The sequence below is a fragment of the Scatophagus argus genome, chromosome 15, assembly GCF_020382885.2.
Source record: "Scatophagus argus isolate fScaArg1 chromosome 15, fScaArg1.pri, whole genome shotgun sequence".
NCBI classification, from domain to species: domain Eukaryota; kingdom Metazoa; phylum Chordata; class Actinopteri; family Scatophagidae; genus Scatophagus; species Scatophagus argus.
Genome location: NC_058507.1, coordinates 13,539,200 through 13,561,754, shown reverse-complemented (window position 1 = coordinate 13,561,754; position 22,555 = coordinate 13,539,200). Strand labels below are relative to the sequence as shown.

The window sequence follows — 22,555 nt, the reverse complement described above, 5'->3', positions numbered from 1 at the left end:
TTATTTCGAATGTTTAACCAACGTAAATCTTCAACAGGACAACAGTACGTTAAAGGTTGCTAGTTTTCCACAACTAATAGTTGAGTGGGTCCTGCATTTGTGGTTGTAAGTAAAATAACACAGACACACGCAATACATTCTGTTCGATTATGATTATGATTATTTCAGCGCAGAGTGAGAGTTCTTCGTTTCACCTCTTCTCAGTTTACCCACTACAGGTGAGCGCTGTTGCCACGGAAACGTTTGCTTTGCCCGCGACGCCTTCTCGCGAGACTCCGTGGCACAGAGAGAGGGAGGGAGAGAGAGAGCGAGAGAGAGAGAGCGAGAGAGAGAGGGGAGGCTGCATGAATGATCTCATCCCTCCAGCAGCTGCATAGCGCAGCGACGCAAACCCATAACTTTGTATCAAACTTCCAAGTTGCCTTTCGGAAGAAAGACACCGGGACATTTTCGATTTGAACGGACACGAACACGTTTCCCGCGAAGTTAAGGAAGAGCGCCGCGTAGTTTGTGTGTTCGGACCTTGTTACGAGTTGAAACAAAAGGAGGAAAACCCGCTTCGTATTGTGTGACATCCACAAGCCTGAGGCGGAAAGGAGGAAAGGTGAGTCGGGAACGTGGTCGTAGTCATGTGCGCTGTTGTTGTTCGTTCGACAAGGTGTCCACACACATCCGTCGGCTGTCTGTGGACAAAGCACATCTTTGTGCGGTGGGAAGGTGCAGTGTGGAGCCAGTGCGCAATCAGTGCCACTGTCTTTTTTAATTAATGGGGTTTGATGCCAGTGACGAAGTGGACTCGATAAGAAACGTTTCTCACTCGAGGCTGTCAAAATGTATGCATCCGCTGCGTCGCTGTGTGAGTCAAGGGCATTGTTCCCAGCACTGCTTTGGGGAGACGATTCACAGGTGGTATGGTGCTACACCACAGCGCTATAGGACGTGTGCATGGCTCACTGTGTGACTGTCAGCATCGGAAAATCAGTGTTTTTACTGCTCGGTACTCCCCGTGTTTGTTGCCACACGAGGAGGGGACTCAGGCAGGTGTCACAGCTACCTGGCCGCGTGAGCTCTGGTGTGGCTAAAGCTCTGCCTCGTTCATCATCTTGTTGAACAGATTATGCCAAGCTGATTGCCTTCAGGCCCATCAATATGTCATGTAATATTCTGCACATCACACCCCCCATTGTATTTTGATCATTTAATACTCAGTCAGATCCTCCTTTTTGTTGTTTTTTTTAGGCTTAAAGCACAGAATGTACACAAAACCAGCCTCTTTTGTCCACTCTGGGCATACAGAGACTGTTTAGGAATAGAGAGGGGAAACACATTACAGTGGTGTAAACATCATAGAATAGGACAGAGCTGGCAAAGCAAGGCAACAAGGTAAACAGAGTTTTGTTTAGTCAGTAACGACCAGGAAGCCGTGCCAAGCTTTTCAAGTTCAAGCAGTGTTGTGTGTAAAATGAGTATATTTACAAAAATATCCGCTGTAACAAACCAGTCACAATAATGCAGGTAAGAGACTGAAAATCACTGGGCTGCCCTCTAACTCAGCCGTAGTGCCCGCTCCAGTAGCAGAGCTCGTGGGAGTTGGATAACTTGGCATGAGTCAGGTGAATAAAGGAAGCTTTGGAGTTTAGCTTTGGGCAAGGATCAAGGATTTTTAGCATTCTTGATAGGCTTAGCTGACCTGCGGTGGGCTTCACTGATCACACAGCTGCACTGCCATTTCTACTGGTGAGTCTAAGTCCTGTCCTGTTAGCTTGTTCTAAATCCTTGATATTATTCACACTGGACTGCTTCTTGCTTTCACTGATGGGATTTCTTTATAGAGGATTAATCTGAGGCAAATGCAGCAGTTTTATATCGCCATCGGGGAAAGCATATGTGCTCTGTTTTAATCAGAAATGCCAGAGTGGGCCAGCAAGTCTGTGTTTTATGTTGCTGACAAAAATACCATTCAAGGTTAAGATAAGATATTACTGCGTGGGCCTCAAAGCATGTCAGTTAGGGAGACTAGTTTGCAACCATAACAGCTGGAAGATGAAATGAGAAAAAAATCATTGACAAGACAAATCAAAAGATGAGGGTTTTTTTTTATGTTTGGGCTGCTTTCATCAAAATGCTTCTGTGTGCAATCTCTAAACATGACTTTTCCTTAAAAAAGGCACTGCTTTCCTTTCTTACCAGCATAAATAATCCCCCACTGTTTTATTACTGAAGGACAGTGTTTCTATTTTCACTTTTATGCATCATACTTGTCACAATACAATAACGATTGTTACTGTGCCTCATTCGTAGTAGTCTTTCAGACGTGCTCACACATTCACAGAGGGATGCTTCCTGTTGCTAAGTTGAGCTTATGTTTCTATTGTCTCTTGTGCATTGGCTCGGAGGGAATAGCTCGAGCAAAGATAAAAGACAACAACAAGAGCAGCATTGTACTGCTTTAGAATCTGCCAGTCTGGAATGTGTGTGCTGCAATTATGCTAAGTGACCATCATGAAATGCTTAAAGTAACTGTTTTCATTTCATAATCAATATAATGAGATTATTATTATGATTAATTCTCGAGTCAAAAGTGAATTATACTTTATTGGTTTAATGATCTTAATGTCTGAAGTAGGTGTTTACCATGTTCTTCTCAAAGCTTCTCGGGCGTGCTCACAAAGTTTGAAGCTTACGTCATTTCTCTTCTTGATCTCACCTTTTTGCTGCACCAGCTGAGTGGCTGGTGTTCAGCCTGTGCCCCTGTCACCCCTGTTACTGATGACAGACGAGACGACGAACCAAACAGACCTTGCGTTATGGCCCTGGGTGATCTGGTGCGCCAACGTGACAGGTGTCGACTACAAGGCTAATTTCTTCTCCCTTGTTGATTCTGCGACAGACACAGAAATGAGTCATGTATTCACGAGGTTTGACACAACCTTCAGTAACAGCTTGACATATTATCAGTGTTTTTTTGTTTGTTTTTTTAGAAAGGGAAGCTGCGTCAGTTTTAACATGAGTGATGTGTCTGACCGGTGTTAGTCAGCCCATAGTCAGAAGTCAAATGACTTGATGGTAATGTGGCCTCCAGCAGTCTTTTTCCGTGCGAGTGTCTTTTTTTGCTGGTGACTGAGCGGGTCGATGAGTTTGATTGTAATGAGGTGTGACTACAGGTCTGCATTTCCTGCTTGCTAAACTGTTGGAATGCTCTGTCTTTGTCTGGATCGGGTAGTCCACTGTATACCAGCCAATGGGGGAAAGCAGAGGGCTCGAACCCACAATGGTGATGATGTAATCCCTTTTCAGCGCACTGTCACACAGTAAATGCATGCAGACAAAGGAAAATTCCCGTCCTTTTCACCCCAACTGCCACAAAGTTTGGGGAATTCTGACCTTGCAAAAATGCACGGCAGTTCAGGCTCTGTAATTATCCTTGCTGGAGCTTCTGTAGGACTCACAGACACTGAGGGAGTTTAGTAGGAACAGGTGCAAAGTCTTGCTTTTAAAACTGATGTGCTCCTTACCTGACTGACATTGGCATGTTCATTTAGTGGTCTTGTTACTCATATGCTCATGAACTAAAGCAAAACATCTCTGTTACTGGTTTTCTGTCATCCTGTCTCCAACTTTCAACCCTAAATCAAAACCCACAGTCATGCAGAGATCAGACACTGTGTAATTCCCCTTTTCTGTTCCCATCAAACCTCATACATGCTGAGAATAGTACGACATCGGACTGGAAGAAGGGGAAGAAAAAAATCAGTTCGAAACGGTTCGACAAACAACCGCATAGTTAAAAGAACTTAAAGTGCGAGAAGGAAGAAAAATTTTCCAGAATGAAATCTGGGATTCTGATGATGATGTGTTGCTGCAGGCTATCTCCACTGCCACACTGTGATGACGTGCTCGGTACTGTCTGGACATGTCTGCCAGTTGCTACACTGTCTCTCTGTTTGGCCTCTACGCTCTCTCTCTGGAGCGGATTACAGAACTCTGCTCGGAGAAGAATCAAAACATCAAGCAGAGTTACAGACCCGTGCCCCATGCAGAGCCTGTGTGGGCAGTGGTGGAAAGTAATTCCACATACAAAAACCACAGAGGGTTTGCTGTTGTCTCTCCTGTGGACAGAAATCTGAGAGGCAGGCAGGAATGCGCGAGGGTTTGGTCATGGCTGAGCTCAAAACAGATCTCAGTGCATAGACAGGTCTGTTCAGCTTGTCCTCATTCCTGTTCATGCTTACAACTGTTTTGTTACTTTCAGGAGCTGCTCTTGCCATGTGATGTGTAGTAAAACGGGAATGCTGGCGTAGGAATGCGCTGTGTGAGCTCTTTAAAGTTCACTGCTCTTTGAAAGTTCTGATATAATTAAAGCATTTTTGCTGTAGTTTGTGTAACGCTTTATTTCCTGTACTCCAAAAAAATCCCTCCCCGTGTTGCTCCAAAGTTCCACATCCTTTGCCTTGGAACCAGGGAATCCATTTCCACCCTGCGAGTTCCTGCCTTGCTCTTAGTAACGCTGAGAGGAAAGAATGAGACCACTGTGAACCAAAGGCTCCCTTTGCTGGTTTCTGATGACTTTTCAAACAAATAGAAGTTTCAGATGGACGGACTGAAGTGTGGAGGAAAAGGTCTGCCACTACTGCTATTCATGCAGATCTGTATTACCTCAGCCTGTAACAAAGCAGAAACAACTCAGTATTGATGTTGAAATCATTAGGCTATACAATGTATAACAGTGTGCCGTCCAATGAATTAGGCCAAGAGACTTTTTTCCATGTTGCTCCAGGTGCAAAGGACAGATAGGGCCAGTTAATAACAAACATGGCTGCTTTCCCAGCCTTTCCTCCCTCGCTGGCTGTTTCCTGTGTGTTTCATTGATGTATTCCTGGAGACCCTGATTATAGCTTTGCTACACAAGAAACTCATTTGAAAGTAAAAGCTGTCATCTATGGAAGGAAATGGACAAGTGCTTGCAGAATACATGTATGTAGAAGCCCTCAAAGTTCAATATGCTAACATGTTTTTCCACTGTTAAAATGAAGGTTATAATGTTTCTGTGTATCTTAGACAGAACTAGCATTTAGTTCAGTGATTATCATTACTGTTAGAGGAGGTCAGGCCGTGTTGTTGCCATGATTGGGAGGATTTATTTATTACTCAAGGTGGCCTTGAATGCTGATTAGGGAGGAAGTCATCTGTGAGTGTTTTCTACTAGAAACAGAAAACTTGTAGCTGTGCACACATCCTGGTTTGCCCTGGATGTTCACTTTTTGCCGACTTTTTAACAGACCTGAGAAATCTACATCAGGTGTTAAAATACCAAACAGTAGTTAGGAAAACACTCTGGAAGATGCAAATGAGGGGCTCACAGAAAACTCTTGTCAAAACTTGTATGTTTTCCTCCTCTGTGACTTGTGGGGATGAAACGTACTGATTAATACCAGCCGCAGGGATTTGGGCATGGGGGTGGGGGGATGTTAATTGCATTCTGCTTTTCTCTGTGTCTATAAACCAAGACTAAAACAAAAGAATTACTGGTACAACGGTCTGATGTTGTCTTATTAATAAAACAGATGTTAATTTGTTCGCCTGTATTTTAAAGTAAGTGTTCTTTTTTGTCTTTAATGGAAACAAAAGTATTGAATGTACTGTACCCTGGGCTGCTGCTTAAAATGAGATGTGGCTTCCCTGCAACTGGCTGTATAAACCCCAATTGCAGAGCTGGCAGGAGTACATGCAGTGCAGTGCAGTGCAGTGCAGGCCAGCAGCAGCACTCTGCAGGTTTGCACTGTGATTTTCTGGCATAGGCTGTGATTTAGCAGGGCACCGCTGTTATGCAACACTAGCTGACTTATCTCACTCCAAATGACTCTGTATGAATTGATTAACTCAGCGGCCTGACTGTTTAGAATTGGACTGGAAGTGTACTGGGTTATGCACATGGACACGTGCCAAAATCAATGACTGGAAATGCTATGCATGTTTGACTTTGCTATGCTGTTATTGTAGTCCTTGTTAAAGTTTCTTCACAAGCAGAACTGTACATTTAGAAAACACTTGCCATTTCTGAAAATTGGTGCTTATTACTGAGGCACACCTGAGCTTTCCACTGAGTGTTTAGTCGAGGAATTGTGCTGCCCTCCAAGCTGTAGGGGACAACACTGTCAGCCAGGCTTCTCCAGAGACAGGGCAGAGAATTCCCCCGAGGTTTTCTGTGAGGATAATAAGTCTTTCTTTACTGCTCCGGTCCTCATGTCGCCTCACTCGGTGCTGTCCCCAGCACTGCAGCCCACGGTGTTACTGTCTGAAATTGCTTACTTGGCAAGAATCTATTCTTACTTTTCTGCCTCCATTCTTGCAAATGTGAAGTGGTTAATAGCAAACTTCTTGTGCATTAGGCACATAGTTAATATCAGCTGGCAGCTATTATTTGGTCAGCATGTTAATGTTAATGCAGATGTTAATCAAGCTTTCACCTTGACTTTAGCCTTCCATGATGGCCGACTGTGTGTTTCTTTTGACTGCTGTTCTCTCTCTCTTTCTTCTGCTGAGGATCCATTTGTTTCTTAGGAACACTCTTGTGCTCCTCTGACACTGATATTGGTCTGTGGGGAGCCCCTATACCGTTGCATCCCATGATGGCTATTCATCTCTGCAATCAAATTAGTTTATGTGCTTTTTCCTGGTTGCTGCAGAGGTGTTTTCGTTGGCCAAGCAGCTGTTGATCGATTGATAGATCAGTTGGACTGATGAAGATAAACTCCGAAGCATTTGTGGAGCATCTTAACACAGATCTGATGATATTCCGATGATATATGGCGGCCTTTTAAACAGCCTGTGGTCAGAGCTGCTGCTGTAGTGAAGCTATTGTTTCTCATATTTTCCTTAGCAGGGTCTTGACTTTTCCTAAATCCTTATCAAACAACTGTTCCTCTTCCATAACATTGTCTTGCCACAACCTGTCCAGACAGCCACATCAAAATGAAGAACAATCCAACATGTTATTCCTCAATGATTCCATCCTTAAAGTACAATTTTAGCAGTGAGTTTCGGGTTTCTGAGGGAGTTTCTGTTGCTGACAGTGTTTTCATTATTTTTTTCCGTCAGTCTGTTATCCGATCTGAGATTTCAGTTAACATGCCTGTATTTTAGCAACAGTTACAACGTTGTTGTTGCATAGGCTACGATTTTCTCTCCGAACACCTGACTATTTCTGCGTTTGTTATTAATTAAAATGCACTTTATTGTGGCGAGGGTGGTCTCATTGTTATTCTTCCTTCGTCATCCTCTGTGATTTGGCTCATTTGCTACCTGTGTAATCAGGCAGAGGATGTGAGAGGACACGGCAGCGAACGACTTCCAAACATCACGGGCATCTGTCACCTCTGGTGTGAAAATCCATCAGACTGCTGTTGACTGACCTTGCTGCTCAAATGCAGTTGTACGAGATGACCTAACTGTTCTCACCCTGGCCCTGTCCTCAAGCCAAACCCACACTTTAACATACTGCTCATAAATACAGTCTCATTCACTTTTTGCAGTTTGAAATACAGTAATAAAGATTAAAAAAACATTAGACTTGTAAGCAAGCATAACATGGTCCAAACACCCCTAAGTCATATGGACGTGGAGGCTCGTTAGCTGCCCTTTAGTTCTGTCTCCTTTCAATTGACGTGAACAAAGTAGTTTGATCCAATCGGCCAACAATATCATCCTCTGAGCCCCTAACAGGACTAAAAGTTGAACTCCAGTAGTAGTTTGTTTTCAATAGGAACAAAGGGGGTCATGTGATTGGTATTTTAATAAAAATCTGTGTGTGCTTGTTGTCTCTAGGCATGATGATTTTCATGAATATTATTGACTGTTTCCGTTTCACTTCCACTATTTGTAGCCATAAGCCACATCAGTAAATGGCTTATTGGCTGAGGACCAGCGAGGGCTGGCTGCAGCCAACTGACCAGTGCTCACTGATGGGCACACACATGCACACAGCATGGTTCCCTGGCATGCTGTGTGTGTGTGACCACTGGATGCCCCCAGCCTCGAGCAACCAGCACTGCACGCTATGTACTGACACATCTCATCTCCTGCACCAGCCTTCACACAATCAAGAAGCCATGATCTAATTGGCATATTGATTGACATCTGATGACCCACTCTGTTTATCTCTGCTTAGCCTGTCCTACAGCTTCACAACTCTGCTGCTGCTGGCAGTGATATGACATTGATCCAGTGGAGCAGTCAAAATGAATTTGAACATACTAGATACATTGGATGTCTGAGCTGCACTGCAGGCCTACTCTGATTTGTTTTGTTCATGAGTGCCTGTGATCCGAGAATGAAGTAATAGCAGGCTTGGAAGTGTTTGGTGGGCCCCCTGGCTGAGCCCCAATCCTGCGTCTTCTGGCACGTGGAGAGGCTGAATTACAGACGGCAAACACACCAACTATTCACTCAGCCCTCCTCCTTGCATCAACTCTGTTAATTATACTGTTGCTACTCTCACATCCCTTCTATTTTGAGCCTCACTGATGGAAACTGCTACATCCCAGCACACACAGAGATATGTGCCAGCCACACGCTGAGCAGGGAGTATTTGTTTTGTAACACATAAGTTTGCAGCTTTTTAGGTATTACAAAAGACATACTCACCCTTTGCTGGGCAAATATAGGAAATGGAGTGCCCCTATAAACACCTCTCTGGCCAAGCCTACACTTCCCTGTTTTATGAGACACACTCATGGGAAAAGCTCTGGGGTTAATCTAAGTGGCCTGGTTGTTCAGTTCAGCAAGACAAAAGTTTGTCAAACACAAATATTGACTACATTTTGTGGCACAGTATAACAAACACTTCAGTATAATAGCAATAAACCTGCAGCTGTTAAATTCAAATGCATGACTGCCAAGTCAGGAGTCTCCTCACAGCCTCTTAGAGGAGCTGCTAGTAGAAAAACTAGGTGAAAGACACGTTTGCAAAGACTTGGGTTTGGTTTTGAAGTCCAAAGCTTTCTCTCTCAGATGTCACGCTGAAACATTCCCATATAAATCACAAATCTATTTTACTTGGAGGAAATGGTGCTGTAGGTTGCTGAGAAAAGCTGTGTTGTTTGGCTGCGTGCCTGTGAGGAAATGGTTGTCAGTAAGTTTTCTGTGCAGGGCAGGATTAAGGTGGAATTGTCATATTAAATTTCTTAAGGTGCTTTTTGAAGCTCCAGATAATAACCATCATAAAAGCTTAAAAAATGAGTTCATGGAAGATTATTACAAACTCAGCCCCTCCCCCACCGTTTGTGTGCCAGGCCTGCAGTTGTTCAGGAATTTTTTTTCAGTATTTGTTTATTTTTTCAAATGAGGCAGCAAATTAATGGCAAAAATATTTTCTGGCAAATGATTGTTGAAAATATGATCTGGGCAGCCTCTGCAGGTTTTGAATGATTATACACAGCAGTGATCGCCCCAATGCCATTACACACAGTGTGAGTGTGCTCATCAAGCACCTGCAGGTGAGAGTCTGATCAGAGTGGCAGTGGACAGAGTGAACTTTGGCCTTCAATTGTCAGCTTTTGGCCCAATGCCAGCACTCATGACAAAGTTTATTGGAACTATCTTCATGGCTCTTTATTAGTTTGGTGCTGCTTACACACAAACCTTCGATCACTGCCGACCAACGAACCTGCTAATAATCAACCTGCGTTTCATACCAGACTGCTGTAACAGATTAATCCCTGACCACGAGACACATTACGATTACGATTACATACTACAAATTTATTACTAAACTCGAGCCATGATTGGACCCTACACACAGGCTATAACTTGTATTTCAAACGTGATTTCCAAGAAAAGGTGATCTTAGTAAGTAAGTATTGCAGAAATAACATCTCAAGAAGCTGGCAGGGGACAGAAAAGTTCTGTCTTTGATGTTTGAAAAAACAAAAAGCAGTTTATTGTGTCTGATTCAAAAATAGTAATTGTCCCATGTGTTCTGACAACTTAATGTTATGAGCCAAATCGAATAGCTTGTATTCTTGTGGTTTCTGTTGAATTTGGAGCTTTATTATCTGAATTTTGCATTGTCGTGTATGTGTATGAGTGAGAGCCTTTGTCTCAGCGTGTACCTGTTCATGTGTGTCAGGAACTCTCTGTCTAATGGAGTCGTCGGGTTGGAAGCAGGCAGAGAGGGCAGGGAGAGGGAAAGTGCAGCCTAGAGCAGACTTCCATTTTCAAACTTCTGCTCCCAACTGCTGCAGTTCAGCAGCCAGGCAGCCTCCTCATTAGAATTTTTTACATTCTTCTTCAGGCAGCAGCACACTGCTTGCTCTCTGTTTCTCTTTACAACTAACTTTTAAAAGCTGACAAGCCTAAATCTGAGCCGTCTCCATAAAGACGAGTCATCTGTAACCCCTTGTCAAATATGAGACTCTGAACCAGGCTCTGGCTCGGTATATAAATGTATTTGTTATGGATCGCTGAGTTGTAAAACCTCTGTGCAGACTGTTAGTCCTGGTATTACGTACTTTAAATCAATCGAATACAAGCCTGTTTCCAATTGTGGACTTTTTTTTTTCTTTTGTTTTTGATAGGGAAGCTAATAGATTAGAGTATAAGAAGTAGTAACCAGTCTTTACCCAGGACAAGCAGACCACCTAAGCTGTTAGCAGTGCAATTAGAGTTAAATGACCCTCAAGGACTTGCACAGAGGCTTTCATTGTCAGACTCCTGGCCCACATTGATAATGACTTTGGAAATAGGAATGGGCTTACCATTGCTAACCATAAACTATGTCAAGTGTTTCAAGTGTCTATTTATGCTGCTGCCTCACCCACGTAATATGTGAAACCCTTTAGGAGTACTTTCTGGATAAGAAGACAAGAAGGATCAAGGACACCCTGCTAGACATGATGGCAGTGAATATATTCTGGCACTCCTCCAGAACTGTCTTCTTGTGTAAGACTGTGAGTGAAATTCACTTTGCCAGTGGTTAGCCATGCCCATTACTCACTGAACTGTGCTGCCGTGATAGCGAGGGGCCCAGAGTAAGGGCTGAGCAGCAGCACATCACAGAACAGTGGTGATGATGAATGTTGATATGCTGCCGCCAGTTTTTGAAATAGTCAACCACACGTGCTGTTTGCATTGCAAGTGTGGTCAGTTGAACAATTTGTCGGTTCAGTTCTCATGTTACTGTGCTATCCCACTTCATCCAGAGCTGGTGTTTCTTGTATCAAACCTCACAGTAAATGTCAGTTGCAAAGATAGAAGACAAGCCTGTAGTGGTAAAGTCATGACAGACCTTAAAGTGTTTTGTAACAGACAGATCACTTGGACAGTCGGTGTTGCACTTCTCTCAAAAAATTTGCCTGGACATGCCCTAACCCCCCCAACACACACACACACACAGACAGACAGACATTCATCACTTCCTCCACTGAAATTGGTGGAATTCCAGGATCTCGGCTCGCGGTTGGGTGACGCTAGTATCGTTTGTCTGCCAGCAGGGCCTGCCTGTTTTTCTCTGAAGGTGTCAGGTTCGCAGATTTACTCAATCAGATGGGCAGGTTTGTGCTTGGTTCTCACCCAGATGCACATACAGGAGGAGGGAGCAGAGTAAAATGAATAAATAAATTAAAAAAAGAGCAATGCAGATGGAGACAAGGGAGTGGCATCGTGTTTATCTGTTGTACCTATGGGCAGCTATGGTTGGGCTACACCTCAGTGGATGTTTGGAGACCCCAGTTTACCCCTCGCTCCTCAAAATGGTGATGAACACTCACTGTGGAAGCGTGTGAGGTTTGGCTGCCGTATTTAGTTGCTGCTTTCATTGTTGTGTTTACAGACTTCCTCAGAAAGAGCGTTTTTCCCACGTTACTTCCCCAAATCTCTGTCATCTGTCAGTTTTGTGAATCAGACATATTATGCAATAGTGAGTCTAGAAATGACAGAACAGCCAAATCATCCTCATATGATTGTGATGCAAACACACTCAAAACTGATAATTTTTCTGTTTGTTTGGGGGGGTTTTTTGGTTGTTTTTGTGTTTTTTGGGAAACTTTTCCCATTAGGGGTAAATCATTATTCTGCATTCCTGTGCTCATCACAAATGTATCTCAGCAGTTCTTTGATGCTTCAGTTTCTCTTGTTTCTGGCTCAGTGTTCACTTCATCTCTGTCTCTCCAGTTTCTCTTGCATCTAATTAATTTGGTTTTCCTGGCAGGCCTCATGTACACAGCCATAGTGAGGTTCCTGTGCCAAGCAATTTTCAAAGACTTCACTATGTTGGAATGGGGCCCCAATCTTGCCCAAGCCAGGACAGAAGGACCTTTGTGCCTGCTGCCCAAAAGCCCAGTCAGCCCTTAGAGTAGGAAAAGATTATGAGACAGGGTAAGCCACTGGGCTAAATGGTAGGGTGCCTGTTTGAAAGCCAGTGGTGTCAGCCAACCAACTTCTTAGTCCCATTGAAGCACGCAGTAATTACAAGCTTGTAGGGCGATCCTTCGACTCCTTTGTCTCAGCTTTGGAGACACTTGCCCAATCTACTGGGAAACTTCATTCTCCCTCTGTTTGGAAACCCAGGATGAAGAGTCTTTCAACACCAGCATGTTGTCTTTTCTCTGGGACACCAACTAGCCAAGCAACAGTGCTCCCCCTTCAGGAGGCCCTGGCTTTGGGAACGTCTAGCACCCCATGCTGTGTCTTGATGATGACTAAGGATTTGTTCTTGCTGTGATTTTTGTGAGTCAGATTTGAAAAACTTGGACCATAGGCTCTTGCTTCTGATTCATCGCACTACGGTATTCATCTCTTCTGTGGACTGACTGCTGTCTGTCTTCTGCCCGTAATTCCATGTAATGTGCGCGTGTTTTCTCACACAATCATGGAGGACCTCACTGTCTGAGTCACTCATAACGCATGCAGGCTGAATCGTCACAGGCCCATAATACTGTATCAGAGAACAGTCCTCTGTGTCTAGACTCATCCCTACAATGGTAACAACAGGTAACAACAGTAGCACCTCGAGGCGTGCCATGATATCACCAGCCCTTCATCAGCATTTGTACAACCGCTTCGCTCATCTCGCGACTGGCCTGACAGACCAGCTGGGAGGTCAGAGCCTCATTTACAGGAAGGTAACCTCATTTAGTCAACAGGATCAGGCTGTCTGCACATGTCCCACAGACTTGTGAGAAAAGTATGCAGGTGATAAATAGAGGATGGCAGGATAGGTTGGACAGAGACTGTGTCATGTTGTGGGTCTTCTGTTTTTTCCTCAGTTTACATGTTTCTCCCTGACTGTCTCTCACACTTTCAGTCTCTCTCTGTCACACAAATCTACACAAGACACACTCCCTCAGTCTCTGTGTGCCACTCTTCGTTTTAATCTGAAAAGACCATGAAGCCAGTAGTCTGTCTGCATGTCTGCATGTCCGTCAGAGAGGAGATTAGAGGAGGCGTGTTTTCTGGGACGTGTGAATGAGAGCGTGTGTTTGTGTGTGTGTTCCTCTGGACGCTCAGCGGCATGAGGGAATGAGGCCCAACATTCTGGGACAGCACCTACAGTTTAACTTACATTCCCTGTCTATTTTCAGTCTTATTCATGTCAGAGACATTAAGGTGTTAGTAGGACGTGAATGAGTTTTTTAATTACTTAATGAGTTTTTATTAATCTGCTCTAGACACTTAACTCCTATTCTTCAAAGAATAGCTGCCCATTTCTTAGAGAAGAGTACCTTCCTATGAGACAGATGAAAGATCACAGTGGTGATATTTGCTTTCGTCTTACTTAAATTTCACCTGGTTGAAGGTTTCATATCATGTAACCAACCATGAGGCTTTTTTATTCTGAATTGCACTGTCCCTTTCGTTTTGTGGTATTATGCAAAGGATTTTGCTCATTTCAGTCAGTTTATTATGAGACTGTTGTTAGGGTATGTCATGAATTTCATGTTTGATTACCTTGTTCACTGCTGTGGTTAAAAAACTTTTAAAAAATAGGAGCATAATTTTACTACAAACCAAATAACAGTTTAGCACGCTGTGGGAATAGGAATTATGCTTGTTAGTCTTTATGCAAGATCATGCTGCTTGCTTTTGCTCAATATTGGACAAACATAATGGGTCTCTGACACATAATATACGCAGGTCTAGAGGCTTGTTGTCAGAAAACACTTCTGTGTTTTGAAGAAAAGCTGACTTGGGATTGCTTTGCCTCAAGCACTCTGAAAACTGTATCATCTCCAGAGCCTTGAGATTTAACACATATTTGTTCTTTCTTCCTGACTTGTATATTGATGTTGATATTATCAAACAAACTCAGCTGGCTAGGGAACATTTGAGCCATCGCTCAGTTTACTGTGCCACTGTGGTAACATGGTCATGTGGTTTTATGCACTCCTTTCCATCTCTTTGGCACATCCACATCTTTGATTACTAAAGCAAAGGTAAAATGTCCTCTCTCTCAGCATAAAGTTGGCCCTGATGTTGGGGTGTGGTGTGAAGGTGCCTGTGCTGTTGGCCCGTCACAGCGCACTGATTGCTTGTGGCTAATGTGATCACAGCCACAGCCAGGCAGGGCTGAGTTAGAGCAGAGCATTAATCCCTCCCAGTGTCTCACTGCCAAATTGGCCCAATTTGTCAGGCAGAGGATCATCACTCACTACTCATGACTTTCAAAGGGCCCCTTTGCTTTTTGATGTGCAGCTTGAGATATTTGACCAAGAAAACTACAACTCTGAGATATCACTAGCTACTGTTTGCTGCTAAAGGGACACATGACAAGACTTCAGACAGGTCAAGAGTTGGCGACGGAGGGAGGTTTAGAGGTATGCTAGCTGAAGAGATTCCAGTTTATTGACAGATCCATATGATTTTTTTCAATACAGTTATTTTCAGCAATCTTATGAAGTCCTGAACAGGTTTATCAAAATGCCAATTAAAACATCTTTACTACTCTCTATGGATAAATTAACCGATGAAGTGAAAGACAGAATTTTGTTAGAACTTTAAAGAAAAAATAAATACACACATTGTTGTATTCATTTTGAATTTGGCTGAGCTTTTATGTTTCCCCTTCAATGCTTAGTCTGAAATTGGTTTGAAAAGTAGTTCCCCTTATCTGAAATTGAACATGTCAGTGACTTCACTGGCTCATGAAAAACCGTGAGATTGGGAAAAAAACATCCTTATTCTGTTCTGCAGGCAGGTTTGCGGCTTCCATCTATATTGTATATCTATAGAGGAAGCGTTTGATGGCCTCACACATTTTCATAGGAAAAGTTACATCAAACGAGCTCAGGTGTGATGCGGAGGACTATTGAATACAAATAATTTTCAGAACAGATAGAGAAAGTTTGAGCTATTTGTGTGCTTATCCTAAGAAGAGAGAAGGGAGAGAGAGAGAGATTGTAATTACCATTTTCCTTTCTCCCATGTCAAGGAGAGTGTAACAGGGCACTGATCAAAGCCGTTCAAGTGTAAAGTCATCTGGATTTTCAATACGAAGGATCTTATTTCAACAATTTATTAATTTAAGACATGCTACTCAAGTGGGTTTCTCTTATTTCCAGTCTTATACATGTCAGGGAGTCAGGAAATAGATATGCTTAGGATTTGATATGTTTATGATTTTTATGATTTTTCTCTTACTGTATGTAACCAATTTTTCTTTTCAGGATTGTACATTTGGAGTAAGAAAAATGCCAAGTGGCAGTGCCAGCACCATTGAGGAAATAGTATGCAAGCTTGAGTGCTGAAGAGACGGGCTTCTCCCTCTTCACTTGTTGATCGACAATCACCTTGCTCATGAAGTCAGGGAGCAGCATCCCATCCCAGAGGCAGCCATGTCTCCCTGCTAAGTGCCTTTAGCACTGGTTTCATGACCAGCCTGAAGTGCCCACCCATGGAGCGCACCGTTGGAGGTTCCATCCCTGCCACTGATGAGTTTTACACCCCCCACCTCCGTATGGTCAATGGAGGGGCTGTGCCAACCCGCACAGACAATATCCATGCCACTGTGAGCACAGGAGTGCCTAAAATGGGTGTACGGGCTCGGGTGGCTGACTGGCCCCCGAGAAAAGACTTTACAGGGGTTGTGTGGCACTCAGCTACAGAGTCTGAGAACTCTGGTATGCCCTCTACTGGAAAAAGTCACATTAAGTTAGGTTCTATAATGAGCCCTCAGGACTCGTCAATGCTGCGTAACATCCACAATACTCTGAAGAATCGAACCCAGGCCCTGGCTAACAACTACAGCCCTGACACCCGTTACCTATCCCCAGGAGAATACAGAGGTCCTGCCCAAAGAAACCCACGACACAGACGTATCCGTCAGCGCAGCAACAGTGACATGACTATCAGTGAAATGGAATGCAGTGGAGAAAGTGGAGAGGACTGGGGTCCACCATCAGGAGTCAAATTGTCCCCTCTTCATCGCGAATATGGTAGCACCTCCTCAATAGATCAGCATGGAGCATCTGGAGAGAGCTTCTTTGAAATGCTTAAGGGCTATCAAGGGGACAAAGTTGACCAGCGTAGCCCTGCTCCAGAGAAACTGGAGGACATTCTGAATGTTGGGCCCAAGCAAGCCACCTTTGATCTTCAGCAGGATGCCATAGATGGCCAGCCTCTTAAAGCCAAGGACAGAGATAAGGCCCCAAAGAGAAGAACTAAATCTGAGACGGGGGGTGAGTCTATATTCCGTAAACTTCGGAATGTGCGGGGTGAGTCGGACTCCCCCAGAGTGGGGTCTGATGTAGAGGACAGTCGGACAGAGGACATGGGCCCCCCTCTCAAGCCTTGGGTGTGTCAAAAAGGTTTTGCCCACTATGATGTTCAGAGCATGTTGTTTGACCTTAATGAAGTTATTCAGTTGCGGCAAATGGCAGGCAAGAGGAAAAACACCACTACAGGAGCATCTGCTGCTGCTGTAGCCTCGGCTACCTCCACCCTCTCTTCCACACACAGCCTGCCTTACAGCTCCCCAAGTGGCAGCCAGGAAGAGCTAAATTCCAGGGGCAGTCCTGGTCTGGATGCAGGGGATGAACAGAGCAATGAAATGCTGCTAAGTTGCCCCTGCTTCCGCAATGAGATAGGTGCTGATGGCAATGGGAGACGCAGATTGGGAGCAGGGTATCATGGGCTTGTCAGTGGTGGAGCAGGTAACAGTGGCTCAGGAAGCTTGAGTGGGGAAGTAAACATTTATGAAACATCTCTGAGCACACACTGCACAAATGCTGGAGTCGCAGTGCTCGAGGGACCAAAGGAAGGCCCCACTACCCTCAGTGAAAGGGGCAAACAATACATTGTGGAGCATGTGGACTTGGGAGCCTACTACTACAGGAAGTTCTTCTACCTTAAAGGTAAGATTAATTTAACTTCTGTCATTACATGTACTCATTAGCATATACGTGTGTTGTTTAAATCAGTAATGATTGTCATCATCAAAATCAAAAGATTAAAAAAAACATCCTGTTTCTTTGACGCTTCCTCAGAGCACTGGAACTACTTTGGGATAGATGAGGCACTGGGTCCGGTGGCAGTGAGCTTACGCAGAGAGAAGCTGGAGGAGGACAAGGAGCACGGCAATCAGTATAACTACCGCCTCATCTTCAGAACCAGTGAGGTCAGCCAAAGTATCCTGTCCTTCCTACACCCCAACCTCAACCTCTGCACCACATCACATAAATCCTTCTTTGGGGATCAAATCTTTCCACAGGGTTTAACAATTCAGTCAGTTATTATTTAGGTCAGTTAAGGAAATGCTTTTGGTGAGAAAAGACATTCATTTTGTAGCCGTTTTTATGGTATTAGACATCCATGCTTAGATCTTATATCCTGTTAATCTCTATAAAAGGTGTGTGCAGTTCAATCACTGCTGCTACATACAAGGAAGACAAGCTTGAGGTAAAAACCAGTCTCAGTCCTTGTTTCTTATTATGCAACCAAGCCTTAGGCGATTTAGCCGTCTCCCAATATCAGCAATATCTGAAGAAACTTCAGGAAGTGCACTCATCTACCAGCCTCCAAGGCTTGTCAGTGCCCAGCAATCTCAAACCACTGTTTAGAGAGCTTTACTGCTGTGTTTCAGTAAAAAATAGACTTTCATATTTAGTTGCAATGTTGGCCCCCAGTCCTGTGTGTTTGGTTTAGGATTTTGGGTTTTAAATTTTTGGTTATGGTATTTATTATGTGAATGTACATTCCCAGACAGATGGTAAGGCACTTGCCGGAGGCTGTTTGTTATGGACTGAAGCAGCACAGGTGTATGGAATTAAACCCCCCCACAGAAGTACCACAGGACCCCCACCCCATCCCGAACACAGGTCCATTGTAAACGGTCCCAGTACAGCCTCAAGCTCGTCATAGGGAAAATCTCACTCCATTCCAACTTCTTGTGATAGTTGAGTGATAGAGTTTGCTGCAGAGTCCAGCACAATGCAGACTTTGTGCTCACAGTATGCTCGGCCAAGCACTCCCACCTCTTCCTCGGTTCCACTTTCAATATACCAAAGGGCTTAAGTTATAATTGTCTTGTTGATTACGTCTGCTTTTTTTAAGGATACAGTAAGAGGATGGTATTGCTTTAAAACCTGCAGCGACTTGTTTCTTTTTTCAGGGTGTCTAGTCTGGCATCTTTTCCCATCTGCAAGGATTCCTGAGATGCATTCTTTCTGTTCTCACACTTGTAATCTTCGTCCATTCAGCTGACAACTCTACGTGGTTCTGTCCTGGAGGATGCGGTTCCTTCCACCTCTAAGCACGGCACCACCCGAGGGCTGCCCATCAAAGAGGTACTGGAATACCTTCTCCCTGAGCTGGAGCTGTCCTGCCTCAGACTGGCCCTCAACACACCCAAAGTGACTGAGCAGCTGATGAAACTGGATGAACAAGGGGTAGGAGGACAAAGCTTGCTTTTCAAAAAGATTTTACAGCTCTGTGCAATTGCTTGCCTGACTTTTCACAAAAGAGGAATTTGTGTTTTATGAGTTCCTGTGTAGTACTTTGTCCTGACATGAACTGATAAAGAAGAATTGCGCATGCTTCTTTGCGGTTTCCCAGCTGAGTTTTCAGGTGAAGGTGGGGGTGATGTACTGCCGAGCAGGCCAGAGCACCGAGGAGGAGATGTACAACAACGAAACTGCTGGTCCCGCTCTTGAAGAGTTCCTCCAGCTGTTGGGGGACAAGGTTCGCCTCAAGGGCTTCACCAAGTACAGAGCCCAGCTGGACACCAAAAGTAACAACCCCTAAACACACTAATATCTTAAACACACGCATACACATGCCAGATTTGTGCTTTAATTCATCAGTGAACTAGCTTGTGGTGGGTCTTTAAAACAACCAGTTACTGCTGTTGATTTCATGATCACATAAAGACAGTAGAAGGGCTTGACTCTTAAATGCAAGTTCAGGTGAGCATTTTGCGTTTCCCCTCCTTCGTATTACACAATACTTTATAGTGCTTGTACTTTGCTCCTTTATTTTGCTTTTGATCATTATTTACTTTAACTGAACCTTGTCCTTATCTGCTTTCACTTTGCTTATCTTCAGTGGTATTAAATACTCACATCTTTTACTTAGGTTAAAGTATTGTCAGCAAAATGTAATTATGGTATCAGAAAGTTAAAAAATATGCTCAAAGTGTAGTATGGCTCCTTTCAGGGTGTTATAGAATATTATTTTGTTTTTATCACTAACAAGTACATGTAAGAGCATTTTTATGTTATGGTTTGTGTCAAGACAATTTTACTTTTGGACATCAGTATTGTACTTTACACCACTGCTTATCTTTACTTTTCATCTCTCCTCTCAAGTATCCTTTTCCCTCGGGAGTGTCCACTCTGTAGGAGGAGTGCTTATATGTACTGTAATTGTCTTTAGGGAATCTGGCTCAACTAAAACAGATTTGGTGACTGAATTAAAAAAAGCTAATCATTTCAAGTTTATAGCTTTGTTATCCACAAAGAAAGATTGAGTTGCTGAAACATTTAGATCCTGTCCATTGTTCTTGAAACTGGGCTCCACTTACAGGATGACACTTGAGTAAAACAGTTGACTGAGCATTGGTTTTGACAGTCTTTTTATCCAGGATGACATTGATCCACAGTTGACTATTGTCTAGTTGTTTGGGCTGTGGTGAAATTGCATCCTGTCTTGCACAGAAAACACTGAGAACACAGAATACACATGTGAGAGCGATGGATGGCAGTAATCTTACAATGGATCTTGCTATTTTTCCTGCAGCGGATTCCACAGGCACTCACTCCCTGTACACAACTTACAAGGACTATGAGATCATGTTCCATGTGTCGACTCTGCTCCCTTACACACCCAACAACAAACAACAGGTAAAGATAGAGAGCCTTTGTGGTATGCCGTTAGTTGTGTATCAGGAAATGGAAACCTCATTAATTTGCAAACATATGCACCAAATGAAAACCTGAAAGGAAGGGTGTATCATTAATTCATGATAAGACTTCAGGTATCAGTTTGGATTCCTATTCAACTTTGATTCTAAAGAAACCTTTACTGTTTCCAAGTGCAGTGTTTTGTAATTAAATGGAAAGTACACTATGCATGGTATGACTTTGCTTTCAATTGCCATACTTCCCCAAATAAGACTTTGTTGTTTTACTGTAACTAGTTGCTGAGGAAGCGCCACATAGGCAACGACATTGTGACCATCGTGTTCCAGGAGCCCGGTGCTCACCCCTTCACTCCCAAGGCTATTCGCTCTCACTTCCAACATGTCTTCATCATTGTACGCGTGCACAACCCCTGCTCTGAAAACACATGCTACAGGTGGGTCTTTGTATTTCACCACTGGACATAATATTGCAGAATAAGAAAAAGCAGTGACAGTCTATATGTGCTGAGCAAACCCTCTTCCTGGATAAGTACAGGTTTTGAAAAATGTAACAACCTACTAAAAGTAAAGGAATTAGCAATTCCGCAACTGACTGTGAGGTTAAGATTGGTCCTTCAGCTATGAATGTATGTGATCGTATCTAGAGACTAAGGAGACTCATTGCAATTTTAAGTAGGCAAGACTGACCAAACTCAGTAGCAGTGTTGGATTAAAAATATGGTTTTAGCTTCCCATCTATGGGCAGAGCTGGATCCTTTTATGGGATCCTTAAAAGCTCTGCGCTGCTTTCACTGCTACCAGCGGCAATGTTGTTTTGATGCAGGTAGCTACAGTAGTATTAAGACAAAAGCACTGACTGGAAGGCATGGGTCAAACATAAAAGCCTGTTGCGTGACCGTCCCTCCTTTCTGGATTGTGTATGTTCATGTCTTCTGCATGTCTGCATAAGTATAAATTTGTCTGATTATTTCAAACATAATAGATTAGCCCTGCAGTAACTGTCGAACTGATGAGAGGTCTCCTCCTCCTCCTCCTCCTCTCCTCCACTGGCTGATTCTTGGCCTTGTGATGATCAGACTGAAATCTTCGTGCTCTGCATACACACATATTATACACACATAGTTGCTCCCTGTCACTCTTGTACTCTCATTTCTCCTTTTTACCTCCTTCTCATGCTCACTTGCACCCAGTTACACTCACATGCACGCACTTTTTCCCATTGCACACTAATTCACTCAAAGTCTCACACTCGTATAATACAAGCGTCCCCCTTTCTCCTCCTACTCCTCCTCTCCCTGCCTGCCACTTTGCCTTTGGGCAGTGTGAGCTGGAATGGTCTGAAGGAGTTAGCGCCATGCACATGAAGTGCTCTCTTCACCCGGACATGCATGTGAGCAGGGAGGATTGTTGAGAGCTCACAGAGTCCCTCAGAGCTCTGAGAGTCCATCTCAAGAGCGGACGGGTCAGACCAGCCTTCTGTTTTTCAGCTCACACCCACATCAAATTTGGGCTAATTTGTTTCCAGCCCTTCTTTTAATCGTTTTGGCAAGTTCCCTTTTTTCTGACCAGCCATCCTGTCCCTATCGTCTAGCGGACACCTTTTATTCAACTTGCTTTTTGCCTAAAAGGAGCATTTTTTTTCTCTGGGGAAAGAGAAAGGGTGAAATGCTGGTTCTCCTGGTTTACCTTATGAATGAAATGGAGAAGTGCAGGACACAGAATCCTTGAAGACAGTCTCACTACTCCACCCAGAGACACTCGCACTCTTCCAGCCTGGCTTCTACTAATATTCTGTGGATCGAGACACCATAAACACTTCACTCTTGAGTGTTGGTCACAAGTCTTTCTATGGATGCTTTATCCTTGATGGTTGGACTGAAAAAAATCTATTCCCGACCAGAGAACACAGGCTACAAGGATTTGCTGCCCCATTCTAAGTGAACAGAGCAGTTATCATTGATTGCAAGGACATCTTTTTGTCGCTTTGCATTGATTTCACCATAGATTCAAGGCATTGTGTAGTATTGCTTTAAAGGACATGGCTGCATTTTGATGAAACCAGGAGGTAAGTTACAAGAGTTTGTGTCTGATCTGTTAAAACCACGAAGAGTGGTTGATGTATTGATTTGACTTTGTCACTTTCTGGATTTCAGCTGTTTGCTAGTCACACATTTGCAATCATAAATACAGTTCAGATTTATACAT

General features: G+C 43.6%; 1 protein-coding gene across 3 annotated transcripts in view; it reads left to right on the top strand.

Moving 5' to 3' along the window:
* The first annotated feature begins 308 nt into the window (after positions 1-308).
* LOC124071567 (signal-induced proliferation-associated 1-like protein 1) overlaps positions 309-22,555 on the top strand; it is a 39,012-nt gene continuing 16,765 nt past the window's right edge. For all 3 annotated transcript variants that reach the window (XM_046412206.1, XM_046412207.1, XM_046412205.1), the window contains exons 1-7: positions 309-604; positions 15,660-17,345; positions 17,478-17,608; positions 18,690-18,878; positions 19,045-19,219; positions 20,227-20,330; positions 20,627-20,784. In XM_046412206.1, coding sequence (XP_046268162.1) covers positions 15,863-17,345; positions 17,478-17,608; positions 18,690-18,878; positions 19,045-19,219; positions 20,227-20,330; positions 20,627-20,784 — 2,240 coding nt within the window. In that variant the 5' untranslated portion in view covers positions 309-604; positions 15,660-15,862. The remainder of the gene's footprint in view (positions 605-15,659; positions 17,346-17,477; positions 17,609-18,689; positions 18,879-19,044; positions 19,220-20,226; positions 20,331-20,626; positions 20,785-22,555) is intronic.